This window comes from Phyllobates terribilis, unplaced genomic scaffold, assembly GCF_046119375.1.
Source record: "Phyllobates terribilis strain yellow unplaced genomic scaffold, ASM4611937v1 Scaffold_5__5_contigs__length_657084704, whole genome shotgun sequence".
In the NCBI taxonomy this organism is placed as follows: Eukaryota; Metazoa; Chordata; class Amphibia; order Anura; family Dendrobatidae; genus Phyllobates; species Phyllobates terribilis.
The window spans coordinates 528,374,675-528,391,698 of NW_027362765.1; the positions used below are offsets into that span (position 1 = coordinate 528,374,675).

At 44.5% G+C, this 17,024-nt stretch overlaps 1 protein-coding gene across 7 annotated transcripts in view; it reads right to left on the reverse strand.

Annotated features, from left to right (window-relative positions):
• SEC31B (SEC31 homolog B, COPII coat complex component) overlaps positions 1 to 15,265 on the reverse strand; it is an 82,905-nt gene extending 67,640 nt beyond the window's left edge. For 3 of the 7 annotated variants that reach the window (XM_073685748.1, XM_073685746.1, XM_073685745.1), the window contains exons 1-8: positions 15,087 to 15,265; positions 6,315 to 6,396; positions 5,921 to 6,044; positions 4,176 to 4,371; positions 3,763 to 3,858; positions 3,104 to 3,244; positions 1,817 to 1,959; positions 574 to 673 (exon numbers count right to left, since the gene is read on the reverse strand). In XM_073685748.1, coding sequence (XP_073541849.1) covers positions 574 to 673; positions 1,817 to 1,959; positions 3,104 to 3,244; positions 3,763 to 3,858; positions 4,176 to 4,371; positions 5,921 to 6,044; positions 6,315 to 6,396; positions 15,087 to 15,254 — 1,050 coding nt within the window. In that variant the 5' untranslated portion in view covers positions 15,255 to 15,265. The other 4 variants (XM_073685750.1, XM_073685749.1, XM_073685747.1 and 1 more) reach the window with 4 other exon arrangements.
• Between the last annotated feature and the right edge of the window lie 1,759 nt (positions 15,266 to 17,024).

Here is a 17,024-nt window from a genome sequence, read left to right on the forward strand (position 1 = left end):
CGAGTGACAGCTGTATTTGTTAATTTATATGCATACAAGACTTTGCTCAGATTAGTTTATTTCAGAAAACAGCACTGCAGCATGGCATCTGGGCCTGGAAGGAGATCAAATATGGTAATGAAGTATATTATAACATTTCACAGCTTTGCAATGCCTGAATGATAATTATATCAAAATAATAAGTATAAAAAAATTATCTATTTCAGTTACTCTTTAAAAGGCTGTTTCAAAGAGGCTTTCTAGAAACAAAATTACCGCGGTGGTCACCTGGAGCTGCTGGCGGGCACACATTTTCCCATCGTTGTCCATCAGAGTTGAAGTGTTCCTTGCAACAAGTCACGTAAGGCATTGGTTTATATGTAGAAGGCTTCAGGTGAGCAGTTTTGTGGGGGGGGGGGGGGGGGGGTTTATATCTCTCACATCTAGTTTCTATGTATAGCCACAAACACAATGGCACCTATATTAAACCTTTCCTATTCTGTGTGCCACACTGAAAATATGAGCTTCGAAGGGAATATCCCCTCTTACATGAAATTATATAAGATAAAGGTGTAGAATTGAAACTTTACCAACCTCACTAGTGCTTGGATTCCAGCAAAGTATGCGATGGTCTTTAGAACTGCTGAGAAGTAATTCTGGGTCATCTTTACTCCAGGAAATGGACAGAATACCCCTATAGAGAGAAAATATGATACCAATGTAAACAGCTGCAGTTTATGTAACGCTCCACGGTATGGGCTGTGGAAAGAGGTCAGCACGGACCCCCTGACAGGTCTGCAGCTACGCAGCAGGTGGAGAAGCACTTCATGCTCCGACACCTTTCTATCAATCAAAGCCACTAATAACGTGTTCAGCAATTTATGGCAAAGTAGTCATCTGCGGGTTCTGGCCAAATGGGTTAGTCTTCATTCCTGAAGGATGCCAATGAGCCTTGAAAAACATAGATCTAGTCATTGGATCACTGTGGACCAGTTCTTATAAACACAAATCACTGTATACTGGAAACATCCCACAAGTCCTGCTTTGTCCCAGTTGTCTGGTCACCACAATATCACCTTATAAAAGTCGCTCACATCCTAACACTTACCCTTTACCTGTTTCCAGCACATCAACTTCAAGAAATGACTGTTCACTTGCCGCCTAATACATATCCTACCCCTTCACAAGTGTTATTGCACCAAGATAAGCAATGTTATTCATTTCACCCATCAGTGGTCTTCCCGATAGAGCTGGCGTTCCTGCCCAGGGAATAGAGGATTGCATTTCAAACATTAAGAGGAACCTGTCAGTCAATCCATGGTGCCCAAACCACGGGCAGCATGAAATCAGAGCCTGGTTGCACGACTGCAGCCAGGTATGTTTTTCTCTGAAACATGGAGACATTTCAGAGAAATGAAGAGGCTTAAAGAGACGGTCGGGGACTATAAAGAGGAATCTAGTCCAATGCTGCCTCCAGCCAGCTTCTTCCGGCACCACTGGCAGGTCTCTTCCCATGTAAAAACATGAGAGAGACCTGTGAATCACCTGGAGTGGGGCGGAGAGAAGCCGGCCAGGACCAGCGCTGGAGAAGTCAAGTCTGTCCCTATGGTCCCCGGCTCACTCCTCAAGCAATGTCGTCTCTAAAACACCAGAGCGTTTCAGAGTAAAATAGCCCTAGCAGCAATCATTCAGCCAGACTTCTCATTCGTGCTGCCTGTGGGTTGGGCGGTATGGATCTAGTGAAAAGTTCCCATTAACCAAGGAAACAGCAATTGAGCAAGTGAGAAAACTGAAGCACTGTACAACCGTCAGGAAGGAGGACACAATTCATCTTTACCTTGTGTGATTCTCCAATATTTTTAGCGGGGAACTAGCAAATCGAAGATCCCAAACTTGAACAACTGGTAAACGATCATCTTCAGATGAGAGGACAAGTTGAGTCGCTATCTCCGGGTGCCACAACATCCCTGAAAGGTGCATCTAGAAGGAGGAAAGAAAGAAAAATTCTGAACTTCAGCACATGAGTACAGACAGAAAAAGGTACAAATTAAAAGTCCCTCACAACCCCTTTAATCCACGTAGAGGGTGTCTGATTACATGAATTTTGAACACTCCCCTGGTACTCCTAGACTTTGAGAAGAAATTTGGATCAGTTAGACAGAGGCATGACTTAAAAAGAAATGTCATCATTGATTTTCTCTTCTTCCATTATCTAGATGCGATCTGGTTTTGATATTATTTATTTGTTTTACTCACTTATATAGCGCTATTAATTCCACAGAGCTTTACAGACATTATGAGCACTGTCCCCATTGAGGCTCACAATCTACATTCCCTATGAGTATGTCTTTGGAGTATATTAGCCACCAGTCATCTCATTACCAGCCAAGGGCAAGATGGCAGAATCATAGCACTGACAATAGGTGACGGAGACAGCTCAGGAGTCCCTGCACACCTCCTGCCCAATGATCATGTCCATAGAGAGAGCCCGAAGGAGAGGGAGCCCACAGCCATCTCCCATACCTAGAGAGAGCCCACAGCCATCTCCCATACCTAGAGAGAGCCCACAGCCATCTCCCATACCTAGAGAGAGCCCACAGCCATCTCCCATACAAGTCAATGAGTCAATATCTGACGTTTATGTGCCCGCTGGGAATTAGGTTTCTGTTGCAGGTAAAATGGGTACCCCCATAATCATGTAACGAAAAAGAGAAACATTGTGTGTATGAACATGTACAGTACAGACTAAAAATAAAAGTATTTCATTAAAAGGGGTTGTCCGTTCTAAAATATTAAGTCTGCAGTCACTCTTTGCCCTGTGCGCAGAGAGGATTCACACTTGTATTGAGCGAGGTCGCACCCACTGTATGGCCACATCACTAGACGGGACGCAGCCTTGCTCAATGCAAGTGTATGGAGTAAGCCGCACCCACTAAGACAGGCCCTGGCCGGGAGTATGTATAACACATATGTACCCGCCGGTCCTGGCTCAGAAACCAGGCGAATCCCCGCAGAGCACAAAGCGTGCACTGCTGGGATTCATAAGTCTGCAGTCACACAGAGTGACTGCAGACTTATTATTTCAGAACGGACAAACCCTTTAAATATTTGTTTGTGCACCTACCCTGTTACTGTGGTCGCTGACTTTGATTACTGGTTCGTTCTTACGGAGGTCCCATACCACAGCTTTACCACTTGGATGAGCCGACGATAATATGTGTTGAACCTGTTGGTTCCAGGAAACAGCGCTGACGTCTTCTACGGGCTGAATATATAATATTGTTACTTAAGTCATTACAAGAAGTAAAAAGAAAGAATGTCTTACATACTGTATGTATAGCCAACATAAAGATAGACGTGCAGAAACTTTCTAAGTTTTGTCATATCAGTTAGATTGACAGAACCTAAATGGACATGGTGCAGGAAAAGCAGAGCCGCCTCGGTGCTCCTGGTGGTGCTGGCTTCTGGGCACAACGCTCCACGTCCCTTTCTTTCCAGCTGGGGATCTCAACACTCAAGTCTCTACGAGATGCCAGAAACATAGGAACACATGCACATTTTTTTGTATTCACACGTTATTTACCAGTCATAGAACATAAAATAAATTAGTCAGGGCCAAATACAACATAAGGCTCTAGGCATCCCCAATAAATACATTTTCGGTGGTGTATTACATGACTAGGAATAGTCTTGTACGATTCGCTCATATTCTGCATAACCACAAGTGAATGTAATAAAGGACTTCTTTACAAGGCATGTTCCTATTCGTCATTAATGGCTTACCTGGGATTTTGCTCCTGGGGTCATTGGCACACTAAAATTATTTAGATCCCAAATGAAAACTTCAGAATCATTGGCACCAGAAGCTAGGAGATTATTCTGTAAGAGGAAAGGATATGAATGGTTAAAAGAGGCCATATATATATATTTCTTATGACTGGAAATCCTAAAGGTTTATTGGCTCATAAATCATTGTGTAAACACTGGAGACAAGTTAAGCTCTGATTCCAGTCTAGCCAGGTTGGCTTATACATGGCCAAGCACTCAAAGAAGTGATTGAACAGAAATGGCACCAAGCAGAAGGGCTAAAGTCCATCCACTATTCACTGCAGACCTGAAGAGTCAGGTCTAGAGGCCAAAATAACAGAAAAAAGAACCAGGAAAATAATACCATTTGCATCAAAGGATTGTAGTACCTGAAATGGGTTGAGGTCAAGTGCACGGACAGGCCCTGTGTGTTTTCCATTTTTAGTGATAATCGGTTCTTTTCCAGATGTCAAAATTTGTGAAGTACTGTACAATGTTATCTCTCCATTATCTCCACCGCCTACGATCACTCCAGATGGCCCAACTGAATCTCCGTCAAAGCTGCCCCAGATGATCTTATGGAATCTGAAAAATAGAATTGGCACTACAGCTTACTAAACCAAAACCAACTGAGAGGAGCACGGATTCTGGACAATCTGGGGTAATTTTGACACAAAACAATATTTAAGGAACTTATTCTCCTCAGGTTATTGTAGTATGTAACAGCTGAGCAGCTTGGTCTGTATTTGAAGAGCAACTAACATTTCAACTAAATTTCTCCTTCTCCCAGACTTCTTTCCTCCTCTCCTCTGATGTCTCCTGCACAGATCAAGCCCTCTCAATTCACTGGTGGTATCAGAATGCAGGACACAGAGAAAAGGGATTGTCAGCTGCGGGATCAGGTTACAGACACTTCCAACAACAGAGCCAAAATGAATGAAATACTGACGTAGTACAGATCACACATGGATATATCCAGATTTAAAAAACAAACAAAGATCAGAAAACACACACTTAAATGATTTCCCCATCTGCAAAATGCCAGTCCCGTCCAACTATTGAGCACCATGTTGGTGGGATATGTGCATGGTCACACCCGCCTGTCAATTACATAAGTTATGCCGCTAAAGTGGTGCAGCTTACCCCATAAATGAATGCCAGCCACCAGTTGGCGTATATTTCTGCCGAAGGCATATGTGATTCATTGAGCCGCGTAACGAATCAGGTCAGTGTACACCAGCAAGCGCTTCATTAGACCAGTGTGTACTACGCCAATCTTAATGTATCGCCCCCATTATCTCTGAAGAACTGATGAAACACTAATCTAAAATATGCTTGTGTGAAAGCAGTTAAAGGGGTATTCCCAACTCCAAGATCCTATCCCAATATGTAGTAGTGTAATAATAATAATATTAGCAAATACCTCTAATTAGAAATGTAGTATAGTATTTTTGATTCACCATCTCTCTTACCTCATGTGCAGGCATCACAGGACCTTAGGTATCCATGGTTACGACCACTAGCAACTAGCTAACTGTGACTTTATCAGTGGACGTAACCATGGATACCCAAGGTCCTGCGATGCCTGCACATAAGGAAAAGAGACATAGCAAATCAGAAAAAATATACTACATTTCAAATTGGAGATAGTTGCTAATATTACTATTATTACACCTACTACATATTGGGATAAGATCTTGGAGATGGGAGTACCCCTTTAAGTTTTCTATTTCACTCCAGTACTGGATTTACAGCTACACCTCTCAGTAGTGCTACAGAGATAGAGGAGCCAGAGTCGGACTGGGCAGGGAATAGAGCTGGAGTGACAGAGGATTCAGATCTACAAATAGCCCTTCAGAGTCATTTGCATATCAACTGAAATGCTGATTTCTCAATAATAGAGGAGGGGACTGGCCACATAAAGGTATTGATGGACTTGTGTTTGAAAGAGCTAAATGCACATAAGAAAAAAACAGTCCTTATAATTAATAGAACTGCTCCACTATAGAAAATGGCACAACCCCTCTCTAACCATCTGCATTCACACAAATAAGAATACCGATAACTCCTAGTTTTCACATCATTCACGGTTGACAACATATGAAGCTCATGAAAGAAGACAGAGTTATTATACCTGTTGGCTGCTGAGAAGATGCCTTTTCTTTTCATTTCAGGATGAGGGTCTCCAAAGTCCACCTCAAATATCTCAAGGGCTGCACTAGTGTTAAAGGAGGCATCAAGCTGTTGTGCGGATGTACCTGAGAGAAGTAATTGACAAGTCTGCACACCTCAGAGCGAAACTATGGCGCTTGTAAGATACAAATCAACGACAGCTCTATGCTCCCGCATGCATGCTACCTATACATAATGTCAGGAGAAACAAAGATACACAGCACTAAATAACTACATCTTTTCAGATAGAATATTCCTACATTTAAGAACATTTATTATCAATTCCTCTAAAAGAAAATTGGTTCCAACAGACAAATTGTATATAGATCTCTCATGCCATGCATATTGTAGCATACCTGTAGCTAAGTAGATGGGGTATTGTTTGGCCGGACTCCAGGATTGAACAGCAGATCGTTCGATTTCTTTCAACTTCATTTTCTGTAGAACAAGAAAGAAATGTACATTATTATGTCGAACTGATCCGGCCCCTCGGCCTCATCATCAGGGACCGGGCTGCTGTGCGCTCACCACTTCATGGCACAACCACAGCGCCCCACAATCACAGAGCTGTAAATGGACATCACTGGCCACCATAATGACAGTCAGAACCAAATATATCTACGCCTCTGTAAAGAAAGGGGTTACGGAGAACCTATCAATAGGTCTAAACCTGGCCAGTTTTTGATCTAATTTATTCCCACTACTCCACTGAGTAATCTGCCCCCCCCCCCAAAAAAAAAAAATCTGCAGTACGGTTCCAATAGATATGGGGCTTTTTATTTAGTGCCATTTTTTCTAAACTTTACAAAGGGGCGTGGCTCACAGGACTCGGTGTGGTTTTGTTTCTACCGCTTTGAATTATTAGCCTGTGAGCCACACCCCCTTGGTAAAGAACATGAAAATTATCACTCAACTAATTTGACTTGAAAGAAAAATAAAAGACGGAATATTCAGGGGAGCAGCGGGAATAGAATAAAAGGAAAGACTGGTGACTTTCTTATACAGCACTGAATGCCCTCACTTCTGGTGCCAGTAAGGTAGTAGACTCCGGACATATCTGTGTGACGTCTTAGAAGGCACATCAGGGCAGCAAGATGTCAAAATGGCAGATAGGAGAAGATGCCTTGTGAGGCATAGAATGATCACAATCTTACGCTATACGATATATGAGATATATGAGAAACTATACAGCTTTTCGCCTGACAGAGAATACCCCACACACAGGCATAAAGTGTTCAGCCAAGCATGCAGGTGATTTCAATGGCAGGAGCAGGGTACGAGCACTTCCACATGGCGATTAGTCACACGTATAGTCTATGGCCACGTCACGTCGGTACACATATCCGAACCCCGTTTTTCAGGGGAGGGGGGTGGGAAGACAGACGCAACGAACGGGTGCCGAAACGTAGTGTGAAAACACCAAAAACATCAAATTAGCAAAAATATAAATATAAAAGAAAAGAATTACAGAAATATGAGACATTTCTCTCCTTGGAAACCTGTGGCTGGCTGTAGATAACTGGCTGCAGCAGGAGCCTCCCCCTCTGCTATAGAAGATAACAAACCTCCCAACAGACAGAAATGTCAGACAACCCAGACAAATGAGAAACGATTCCTTGTGTTCTCTGCAGGACTTCTACAAGACTATTAGCGGCACATGCAGAAAATTCTACAGACTGACAAACTATATGGGCAAGTTTCTCCATTGTCCACTTACCATTTACTTCTAGAGTTACAGAAGAGCAAAAGTTTTTTTGATTGGCAAAAAAGCAGCATCTGTCCCTCCTCCATAAAACTAAATGAGGGTGTACATACATTAACCACTAGCGTGACTTCCCTGCTTCTATAATCTGAAAATAAAGAAATGTCAAAACTTGTATGAGTCAGTGAAGGTGGAGGTGCACGGCCTTAGACACAACGCATATGAAGTCACTGGGAGGATACGCGAGATCACACATTTTCCATTATTAGTATGAGCCTATAAACTGTTATTCTCCATACCAGGGATAGAAGACTTGGGGAGTAACTTACTCCTCTCTGGGGGGAAAGGGTAGGTGGAAGCAACCGCTGGGACCCCCATTGGTTATGAGAAGAGGGCAGAGGAGCACACGCTCAACCTCTTCTCAATTTAAGGTCTACGGGACTGCCAGCATTGTACTCTGCTTTCTCTGGAAGTCCCATAAACAATGAACTGAGCACAGGTCAAGCATGTCCACACCCAATCCACAGAACATGGGGGCTTGGGATTTTGCCATTGCTGGAGGCCCCAGTGGTTGGACCCCAAGCCATCAGCAAGTTTTGTACTATCCTAAGCAAAAACAGCATGTCCGATAATTTACAATTTTGGAAATATACCTTTAAACAGAAAATTGATCTCAACAATTATGCAAACAGATGTATATCAAGATGGGTCACAAATAGCCAGAGCTACTCTGACCCCCGTTTCCCTGCGATTTGCTAATTTTTGCCGTAAACACTCAGGGAATTGCAATAGTCAATTATCAGGTGCATCAGTCCTCAACATGGCACAACCGTGCATCAGAATCTGCGGACACTGACCCGGAAGAGACATTGTGGTTTACTGCAGAAAACTATCGAACCTTTCCTTTCCCGTAAGGTAACAGAACGTAAATGGAAAGATGTCAGTTCTATACATCAGTCACCAACTAGAGCTGGGATGATGGAGATTGAACTTGGCATTTGCTGTGTGCAGCTGCGGCGATCCTCCACCACAGATGACAGACACCATTCATACCTGGGACGGGGAGACTGTGCACATTGGGAGGCAGGACGCCATAGGCCCCAGAGAGGGAATTGTTCAAATAAATCACGTTTGTCATAAGACGACCCAAGGGCACAACCTCTTCTGCTTTTTCTGGCTTGTACCAAGAAGCCGCAGCAGTCAGAGATGGCCTTTATCTTATCTGCATCTGACGGATGATGACCTGACATTCTCACTAAACATCAGGACTTGGTATCTGGGTCCCGGTACGCTATAGCCTCAAGTTCTTCTTTTTTTACCAACTAATTCTATTCAGTTGTTTTTTTTCGCCCCAACTAAATATAATTCAACTTCTGGCTTAATGAATTACCGCAAAGTTACCCTTCTATAGATCCCATCGTAAGGGCTCATTCAGACGTCAGTTTTTCTCGTACAAGGGATATCCATGCTTTGTAAAGGACAGCACTCATACCTATGACAGTCTATGGGGTCGTTCACATCTCAGATTTTTTCCTTGGACAGAGTGGTCCGCACAAAAGTACAGTAGCTTGTCCAATATGGACTCTGGTGTCCACTCAAACTTTTTATTAAAAAAAAAAAAAATCAGACATCACTTGGATGCCATCTATATGCTATTAGTTTTTCATGGACTGTTTGATAGAAGCTTAAGAAAACGCCATCACTTATTTTTTTTCACCCAAGTGAAACTGAAAAAACTGATGACTTTACGATCAAAAACAACGATAAAAAAACTGAGTTTCGAGTACCAGAAAAATCACTGATGTGTGAATGAGCCCTAATGCATCAGCTGCTCTATATTCTTTTCTTGTATTTAGGCCTCGCTCACACACACGTATAACACGGCCGAGTGCTATCTGATGATTTATTGGATTGCACGCGGCCCAATGTTATACTATGGGGCAGTGCAGATCTGAGATTATTTTCTCATGCAGATTCAGCATGCTGTGAGCGCATCCGGTGATCGGATCACGTGCACCCAGAGAAGTCTATGTGCGTGTGACACATTGGACTGCACTCGGATGTCATCCAAGTAGAGTCTGACATCCGCAGGCAAAGAATGGAGAAATTAAGTTCTCCGTACCTGTAATATGATTCTCATGCGAGAGGATCGGATCACACTAAGGTGACTCAGATCAAACTCTGGTGGAGTTTCATCCAAGTGTTATTAGCATAATTGGCCTGATTCTCTCGCATGAGAAATGACGACCCCAGCCTTAAAGAGGTTATCCTCTTATACTTCATAGAGCCAGGAAAAAAAAAGAAAGCTTTTAATTACCCTCCCTCGGTACAGTCATGTCTGTCCATCGCTACTTCGGTCTTTGTTGATCAGCTGCAGAGGTGATATCAGGTCTACAGCGCTTATAACTGCTGCAACCAGTCACTAGGTTCCTCAGCTCTGATGTAGATGGCACCACCAGTCACTGAGCCCAGTTAAGGGGTTCCAGCACTGTAGATGTGACGCCACTGCTGCAGCCAATCAACAAAGACTGGAGGAGAGGCATCGCTGGACATGGGCAGGGTCAGTAAAAGCTCAGTTTTATGGAGAATACAAGTTAAAACAGGACAACCCCTCTAAAGAGGTTTCACTGTTGATTACATTATCTATACTAAAGGATTCATTTATTACAGGTGGAGGTCAGTGCAGTATATTGTTGACATTGTTTTTATTTTTTAATTGGGACCATACCTGACTCAGCATCCATATTGAAACACATAAGGGGACTCAGAAAGTAGGTGTAGGCCCGGGGCAGAGAGCACAGACAAGGCACTGCAGAACAACTGCAACCACATTTACTTCAGCCACCCAACCTACAAGTCAAATTATCCACCACCCACTAGAGATCCTAATCAGGGACTACTAGACTATTCCTAAATGAGACCATTCTTATTCATAGTCCATATTAGTGGGATTTCATGATAACTGGAACCCCCACTGGCCCAGTTGGCCAAGATGGTTAAACCCAGCCAATTGGTTCAAGGAAATGGATAGGAGTAATTCGCTCCTCAGGGGTACAAGTGGCTGTAACAATACTAATCTTATGTCTGTGGTGGTGTGGTTAGGGAGAAAATGCTATAAAAAGAAAACGACTGTACACCGACCTGCTGAAGATAAGTATAATGTAGAATATGTTGACCTAGACAAGAGCACATTCAGTAATGGAGCTTAAACTCTCTACCACCTAGACTACCCCCACGAACAGTCGCAGACGTTACTACTCAGCTGGTAAATGGCTCTGAAAGCAGAATATAGCCAGCGAGCGGATCAGTTCTGATCACGGAAATGACAGATTATGTTCAAAAGGAGGAAATGTGATGTACAATGAGCATAGTGGTTCTTAACACTCATTTTTTTTACTTCTGTGTTCTATTCTGCTCTTCCCATCCTAAGCTTCATCCTCATTGCGAGTTATGGAATAGGCGAGCTCTCAATCAGAACCGCTACTGCAAGTAAATGGACCGATTAAAGAAAAAAAAGCAAGTTTACCAATATATACCGTACATATTTTTTTTTTTTTTTTTTTTTTTTTTAGGAAGAAGCTTCTGGCACTATATAGATGATGTGCTTTATCTAATATATAAGCAATAATGAGGCATTTAAAGAGGTTTTCTGAGCTCAAGAGAACGGTATTGGGACAGAACAATCGTCAATATGATCGTTCTGTGCAAATACACCATTCATCTTGACGGCAGCACATTCTGTTCACATGGAAAGATGTTCTTTCGACAACGAGGGTTTTTATGTCAGCATTAATGATCCAATCAGCAGTCGTGTTTACACGGGCCGACGACTGAGCACGTGCCTTCCCAGACTGTCGGTCCGTGTAAAGCTGCCTTAAATGGTTAATGACTTCACATAACATGTCATTCTCGTGCCAGATCGCAGGCTGCCACCCTTGGGTAATCTAAGTAAAGGAACCCCCCCCATTCACCTAGTAGTGATTTCAGTATCTGGAGACAGAAGACCGTGAATCCTTGTGATCCTTCAGCTCATGATCAGAGGTAAATCTACAGTAAGGTACAAGGGGCATCCAGGAAATACTACTGCACAACATCAGGGCCATAGGAAGAACGCGTGCTAGTTTTCCTAAAAATTAAGTGGGACAAGCAGTGACAGGCAGGTTGGATAGTGAGGAAAGGGCTGATGGGACAAGTATATGGTAACTAGCAGATTGCATGAGGGTTGGGGGTGCCTAAACAGCAGGAGGTCCATGGTTATGTTGGCTGTCTCTGAGATCCTCCTATGTAGGGTGTGGAGCAGGGATTCGTATACCATACATCTATACACAGATCAGGTATAGCATTTACTACACCACCTGCCTAGTCTTATGCAGGTCCCCCTCTTGCTTTCAAAGTAATTCTGACCTGCCGGGCATGGACACCACAAGAGTTACCGAGTCCCGAGCAGTGGCAGGGAGTTCTGTTATTTTAGAGTGTTTAGGGTTCACTTTCCTGAAAGGGCAAAACCCCTTTAACAAAGATTTCCCATTAACATTATCCAGTAAAAATAAATAAATAAAACACATTTTTAGAAGTTGACATTTTTTTGATCCCACAGTTTCATTAAAGTTTTGTTGCTTTTCCCCAGTGACAGCTGCAATTCCAGCCAGTTGGTTGTAGGAGTCGTCACTGGGAACCCGACTCCTTGTCCATCGGTCACGGACCTCTCATCAGAATCAGAGGTCCGCTTCTGTCACTGTTGCCAGCTTCTGAAGTTGGCATTCGTGACACATTTTAAAAAAAAAAAAAAAAAAAAGGATCCTAGCCGGAGTATTGTGGGCAATACGGGAGTGACAACACAAGGTGACGCCAGACAATCGGAACGCTACAATGTACACCATACTGACAATATGCCAGACAAAGAAAGTCACCTGCAGAGGACACATTCATTTGGGGGTCGACCGTCTACAGGATACATGATCTCCGATAACAGAGTCAACAATGAAGAATCAGCAAACCAGGAAGGTAACCTCAGTCTGATGTAATAGGGTCCGGCACGGGGGTGGTTATCAAGCTTGGGACCCCCCTCAAAGCTGCCTAAATTCACAAAGGACTTGGTTGCTTCACACAACCATTAATAGGAGCCGTTAAGATGTGTTCTGCGTTACTGATCAGTAATATCGCTCTCTCGCGCGATGTACCCACACTGTGCCTCCAGAGGCGGCAGGGTACTCACATGCTGGATTGTGGCGGTATTCTCCCATATAAGAATGTAAGCCTGCAAGGGCAAGATCCTCTTCCCTCTGTACCAGTCTATCATTATTAGTCATTTACTGTAAGTGATATCTGTATTTTGCATGTAACCCCTTCTCATGTACAGCACCATGGAATCAATGATTCTATATAAATAATAATGATAATAATAATACAAGCATTGCTTTTATAGTGAGGAGTATACAGCCATAATACAGAGTTACCAGGCACAATGTGTCCATAATATAGGCATGTACAGGAGCAGATAGGTCATATCAGGATAGGATACATTCACAATGTGTCTGCACCGAATGGCGGATGTACGTGCCAGTAGACTTGCCCAACCTATACATCACCAGTCAGCCGTCATGCTTGGATACAGTGACATCTCACCTGTCTCCCATGTTTAAAATAAAAATGTATTTGACACAGAATACTTTTTTTTTTTTTCTTGTATATATTATATACACACACAGACATATACCAGCACAACAGAGGCCAAAATAACACATTTGACCAGTCAAATGAATCTGATGCATCCATCTCCTCCACATTTATGTTGGCAGCTTTTCCAATGCAGATGTAACACTAGTGTGAATGCAGTCTTATACGGCATGAGCCCTCAAAAGGTAACCTCGATTTTCTAGAGCCAGAGCCCAGTGAAAGCGCTGGGTGCTCACTAATTTTTGGTCCCTGTAGCCAAAACAAGAGTCAACATGGGGTTTCCTCCAACTGGGAAGGAGCAATTCCTAGTCTGACCTGACAGCACCATAACAATTCATATATCTTTGTAAGACAAGCTAGGAAATTACATGGGTCCTCCGTGATCCATATAAGAAAGTTGTAGTATATGAAATAAAAAAAGAAACTCAAAAACGTGTACTATGTAGTTTGCTATAACTGTTCGCCTGTCCCCGGGGTGGTGAGAACGCCGTGCGGTTACACAGGAACCAGTCATTACTAGGTCACATCCTCGTCATTGCCCCAGAAGCAGAGAAGTGAACTCCTGACAATAAATGTACTATATTTTGTGACCGCAAGGTCAGACGAGGCGGCGTTCACACTTTGCATTCTGACATTACGTTTGTTCCAGTTTTAGTAACAGACAAAACAGAATTAATGTAAAAAAATAGATCTGTTCTATAACTGCTGCAAGCAGAAGCCGAGGGGCCCCGCTGACTATTACGGGGTCTGCCTGGGCTTGGTTACGCGTCACTTTAGAACAGAAGAAAAAGTTCTCCATGTTACACTTTCTTCAGTTCTTTAAAATGGACACATAAAGCCCAGACAGACCCCATAATAATCAGTCGGCCCCTCGGCTTCTGCTTGCAGCAGTTAATGAATCTGGTTATGACATAAACTCCGTCTGATTGCGCCTAAAATGCAATAAAGAAGTGTGAACGCAGCCTTACTCCGGTCACATTGGTTGTGTGTTGTCCTGTACACTGTACACAGTCATATAATCTTTATACTCGCGGAGAACGTTTTCTGTTATTTCTCCACAGGGTGGACCCCCACTGATCACTAGATGGGGTCCGGGGCCCCTGCTGCGGTGGAGGTGCACCCACATAGAAAGTGCATGTGTGTGACCATCCAAACTCCTCCAAAACAGGCCAGGGACCCCCATTGTTGTGATCAGTGGGGGTCCGAGAAGTGGAGCCCCGGTGATCAGACACTTATGACGTCTCCTGTGTACAGGTGATACACCCATTCCGGCTGGGACGTCTGCGCTGCCACAGTTCGGTTTAGCTCCTCTTTACGGTGCAGTCAGCGCCAGATTTTCAGACTTTCCGGACTATCAGATGGCAGGTCTCTCTCCTGTCCTGGCTGGTGGAGGGGCTGGTCACCAGCAGCACAGAAGCTCTTCTTATAGCCACTGATGGCACAGCGGTGCCCATGTATGGAGGACACAGCCTCACCCACAGGCAGCATGCCATGTCTACACCCTGCCAGCCATCATGTTTACCACCTACCGAGGAGGCAGCGCTGCCCTCCTGTGCCTGGCACAGCCCTCCACGCCGGGCTCACTGCACTCACATCTCTCCGCCGTGACCAGTACAGGACACTGCCCTCCTCTACCAGCCCAGTGCCAGGCCCGGAATACGTCACTTGTGGTCAGCAGAACTCCGAAGTAGCTCGGTGTCAACTCCCGTCATCCTCACACTCCGCCCTCCTCTCCGGTGCTGCGGCTTACCGGTGTCGGTGAATCACTTGTCCAAACTGGGGTGTTTACGGCGGCCGGAACGGGACGCACCGAGGAAAACGCGTAGTAGCACACAGCACCCAGCCGCTGCCCAGTCCGCGCTGTCTGCCGGGGCTGGCGGGTCAAGGCCAAGGGAGGAGGAAGAGGAGCTGCTGCCATCTGCTGGTTCCCAGGCTCCACAGCACGCAGAGCTCGCATCCCGGCAGCCTGCGCTCCCTGTATATAACGCAGCCGAGGTGCGACCTGTGAGCTAGGGAAAACCGCTCCAGGAAACGCTTCTTTTCTGTGGCGTTTTTTTCCTTTCCAAATTGTTTCTTGATGATTTTTTTTTTTTGCATCCGAGTGCAGTCCAATGATTTTGTCGCGAATCCACTTCAAAATCCACATGAAAGAACTGTGTGTGAACATATCCTAACAGGGGGCGCTCTCAAGGGTTCCTATAAAGAAGTGAGGTAGTGTAAGTGTTGGGAAGTAATTCAGGACTGGTTTTGGTTTTCCAATAATGGGAAAAAAAAACAGGATAATGTTTTCACACTAAGCAGAGCGATGTTAGTACTCATATAGATCCTGAATATGGGCATCTATGTAGTGAGCATCACTGAAAACAGAAATAATGGTGTCAAACCATGGGGGACGTCTGAGATCAGCTGTCAGATATGTCACAGGGAACTGTATATGAGATGTAGCAAACACAGACATAGAGGTTGTTCTGCAGGTTATTTGGGGATCGCACCAATGTAAAGGTATTACCCTCTCTCTATTTAATGTGATTTAGATGAGGTGGGGCCCAATCTATCTGCCCCACAAGATCAGCACACATTGGGTTACATGCTCATGTACTGTATGCTCAGGGTGCTCCACTGCAGTAAAGCCTAAAAATAAGCATGATGTCACACAAGACCTGGGTATTGAGCAGAGCTGTGAAGTCAGGATATACACTGCTCAAAAAAATAAAGGGAACACTTAAACAACAGAATATAACTCCAAGTAAATCAAACTTCTGTGAAATCAACCTGTCCACTTAGGAAGCAACACTGATTGACAATCAATTTCACATTCTGTTGTGCAAATGGAATAGACAATAGATGGAAATTATTGGCAATTATCAAGACACCCTCAATAAAGGAGTGGTTCTGCAGGTGGGGACCACAGACCACATCTCAGTACCAATGCTTTCTGGCTGATGTGTTGGTCACTTTTGAATGTTGGTTGTGCTTTCACACTCGTGGTAGCATGAGACGGACTCTACAACCCACAGAAGTTGCTCAGGTAGTGCAGCTCATCCAGGATGGCACATCAATGCGAGCTGTGGCAAGAAGGTTTGCTTTGTCTGTCAGCGTAGTGTCCAGAGGCTGGAGGTGCTACCAGGAGACGTGGAGGGGGCCGTAGGAGGGCAACAACACAGCAGCAGTACCGCTACCTCCGCCTTTGTGCAAGGAGGAACAGGAGGAGCACTGCCAGAGCCCTGCAAAATGACCTCCAGCAGGCCACAAATGTGCATGTGTCTGCACAAACGGTTAGAAACCGACTCCATGAGGGTGGTATGAAGACCCAACGTCCACAGATGGGGTTTGTGCTCACAGCCCAACACCGTGCAGGACGCTTGGCATTTGCCACAGAACACCAGGATTGGCAAAGTCGCCACTGGCGCCCTGTGCTCTTCACAGATGAAAGCAGGTTCACACTGAGCTCATGTGACAGACGTGACAGAGTCTGGAGACACCGTGGAGAGCGATCTGCTGCCTGCAACATCCTTCAGCATGACCGGTTTGGCAGTGGGTCAGTAATGGTGTGGGGTGGCATTTCTTTGAAGGGCCGCACAGCCCTCCATGTGCTCCCCAGAGGTAGCCTGACTGCCATTAGGTACCGAGATGAGATCCTCAGACCCCTTGTGAGACCATATGCTGGTGTGGTTGGCCCTGGGTTCCT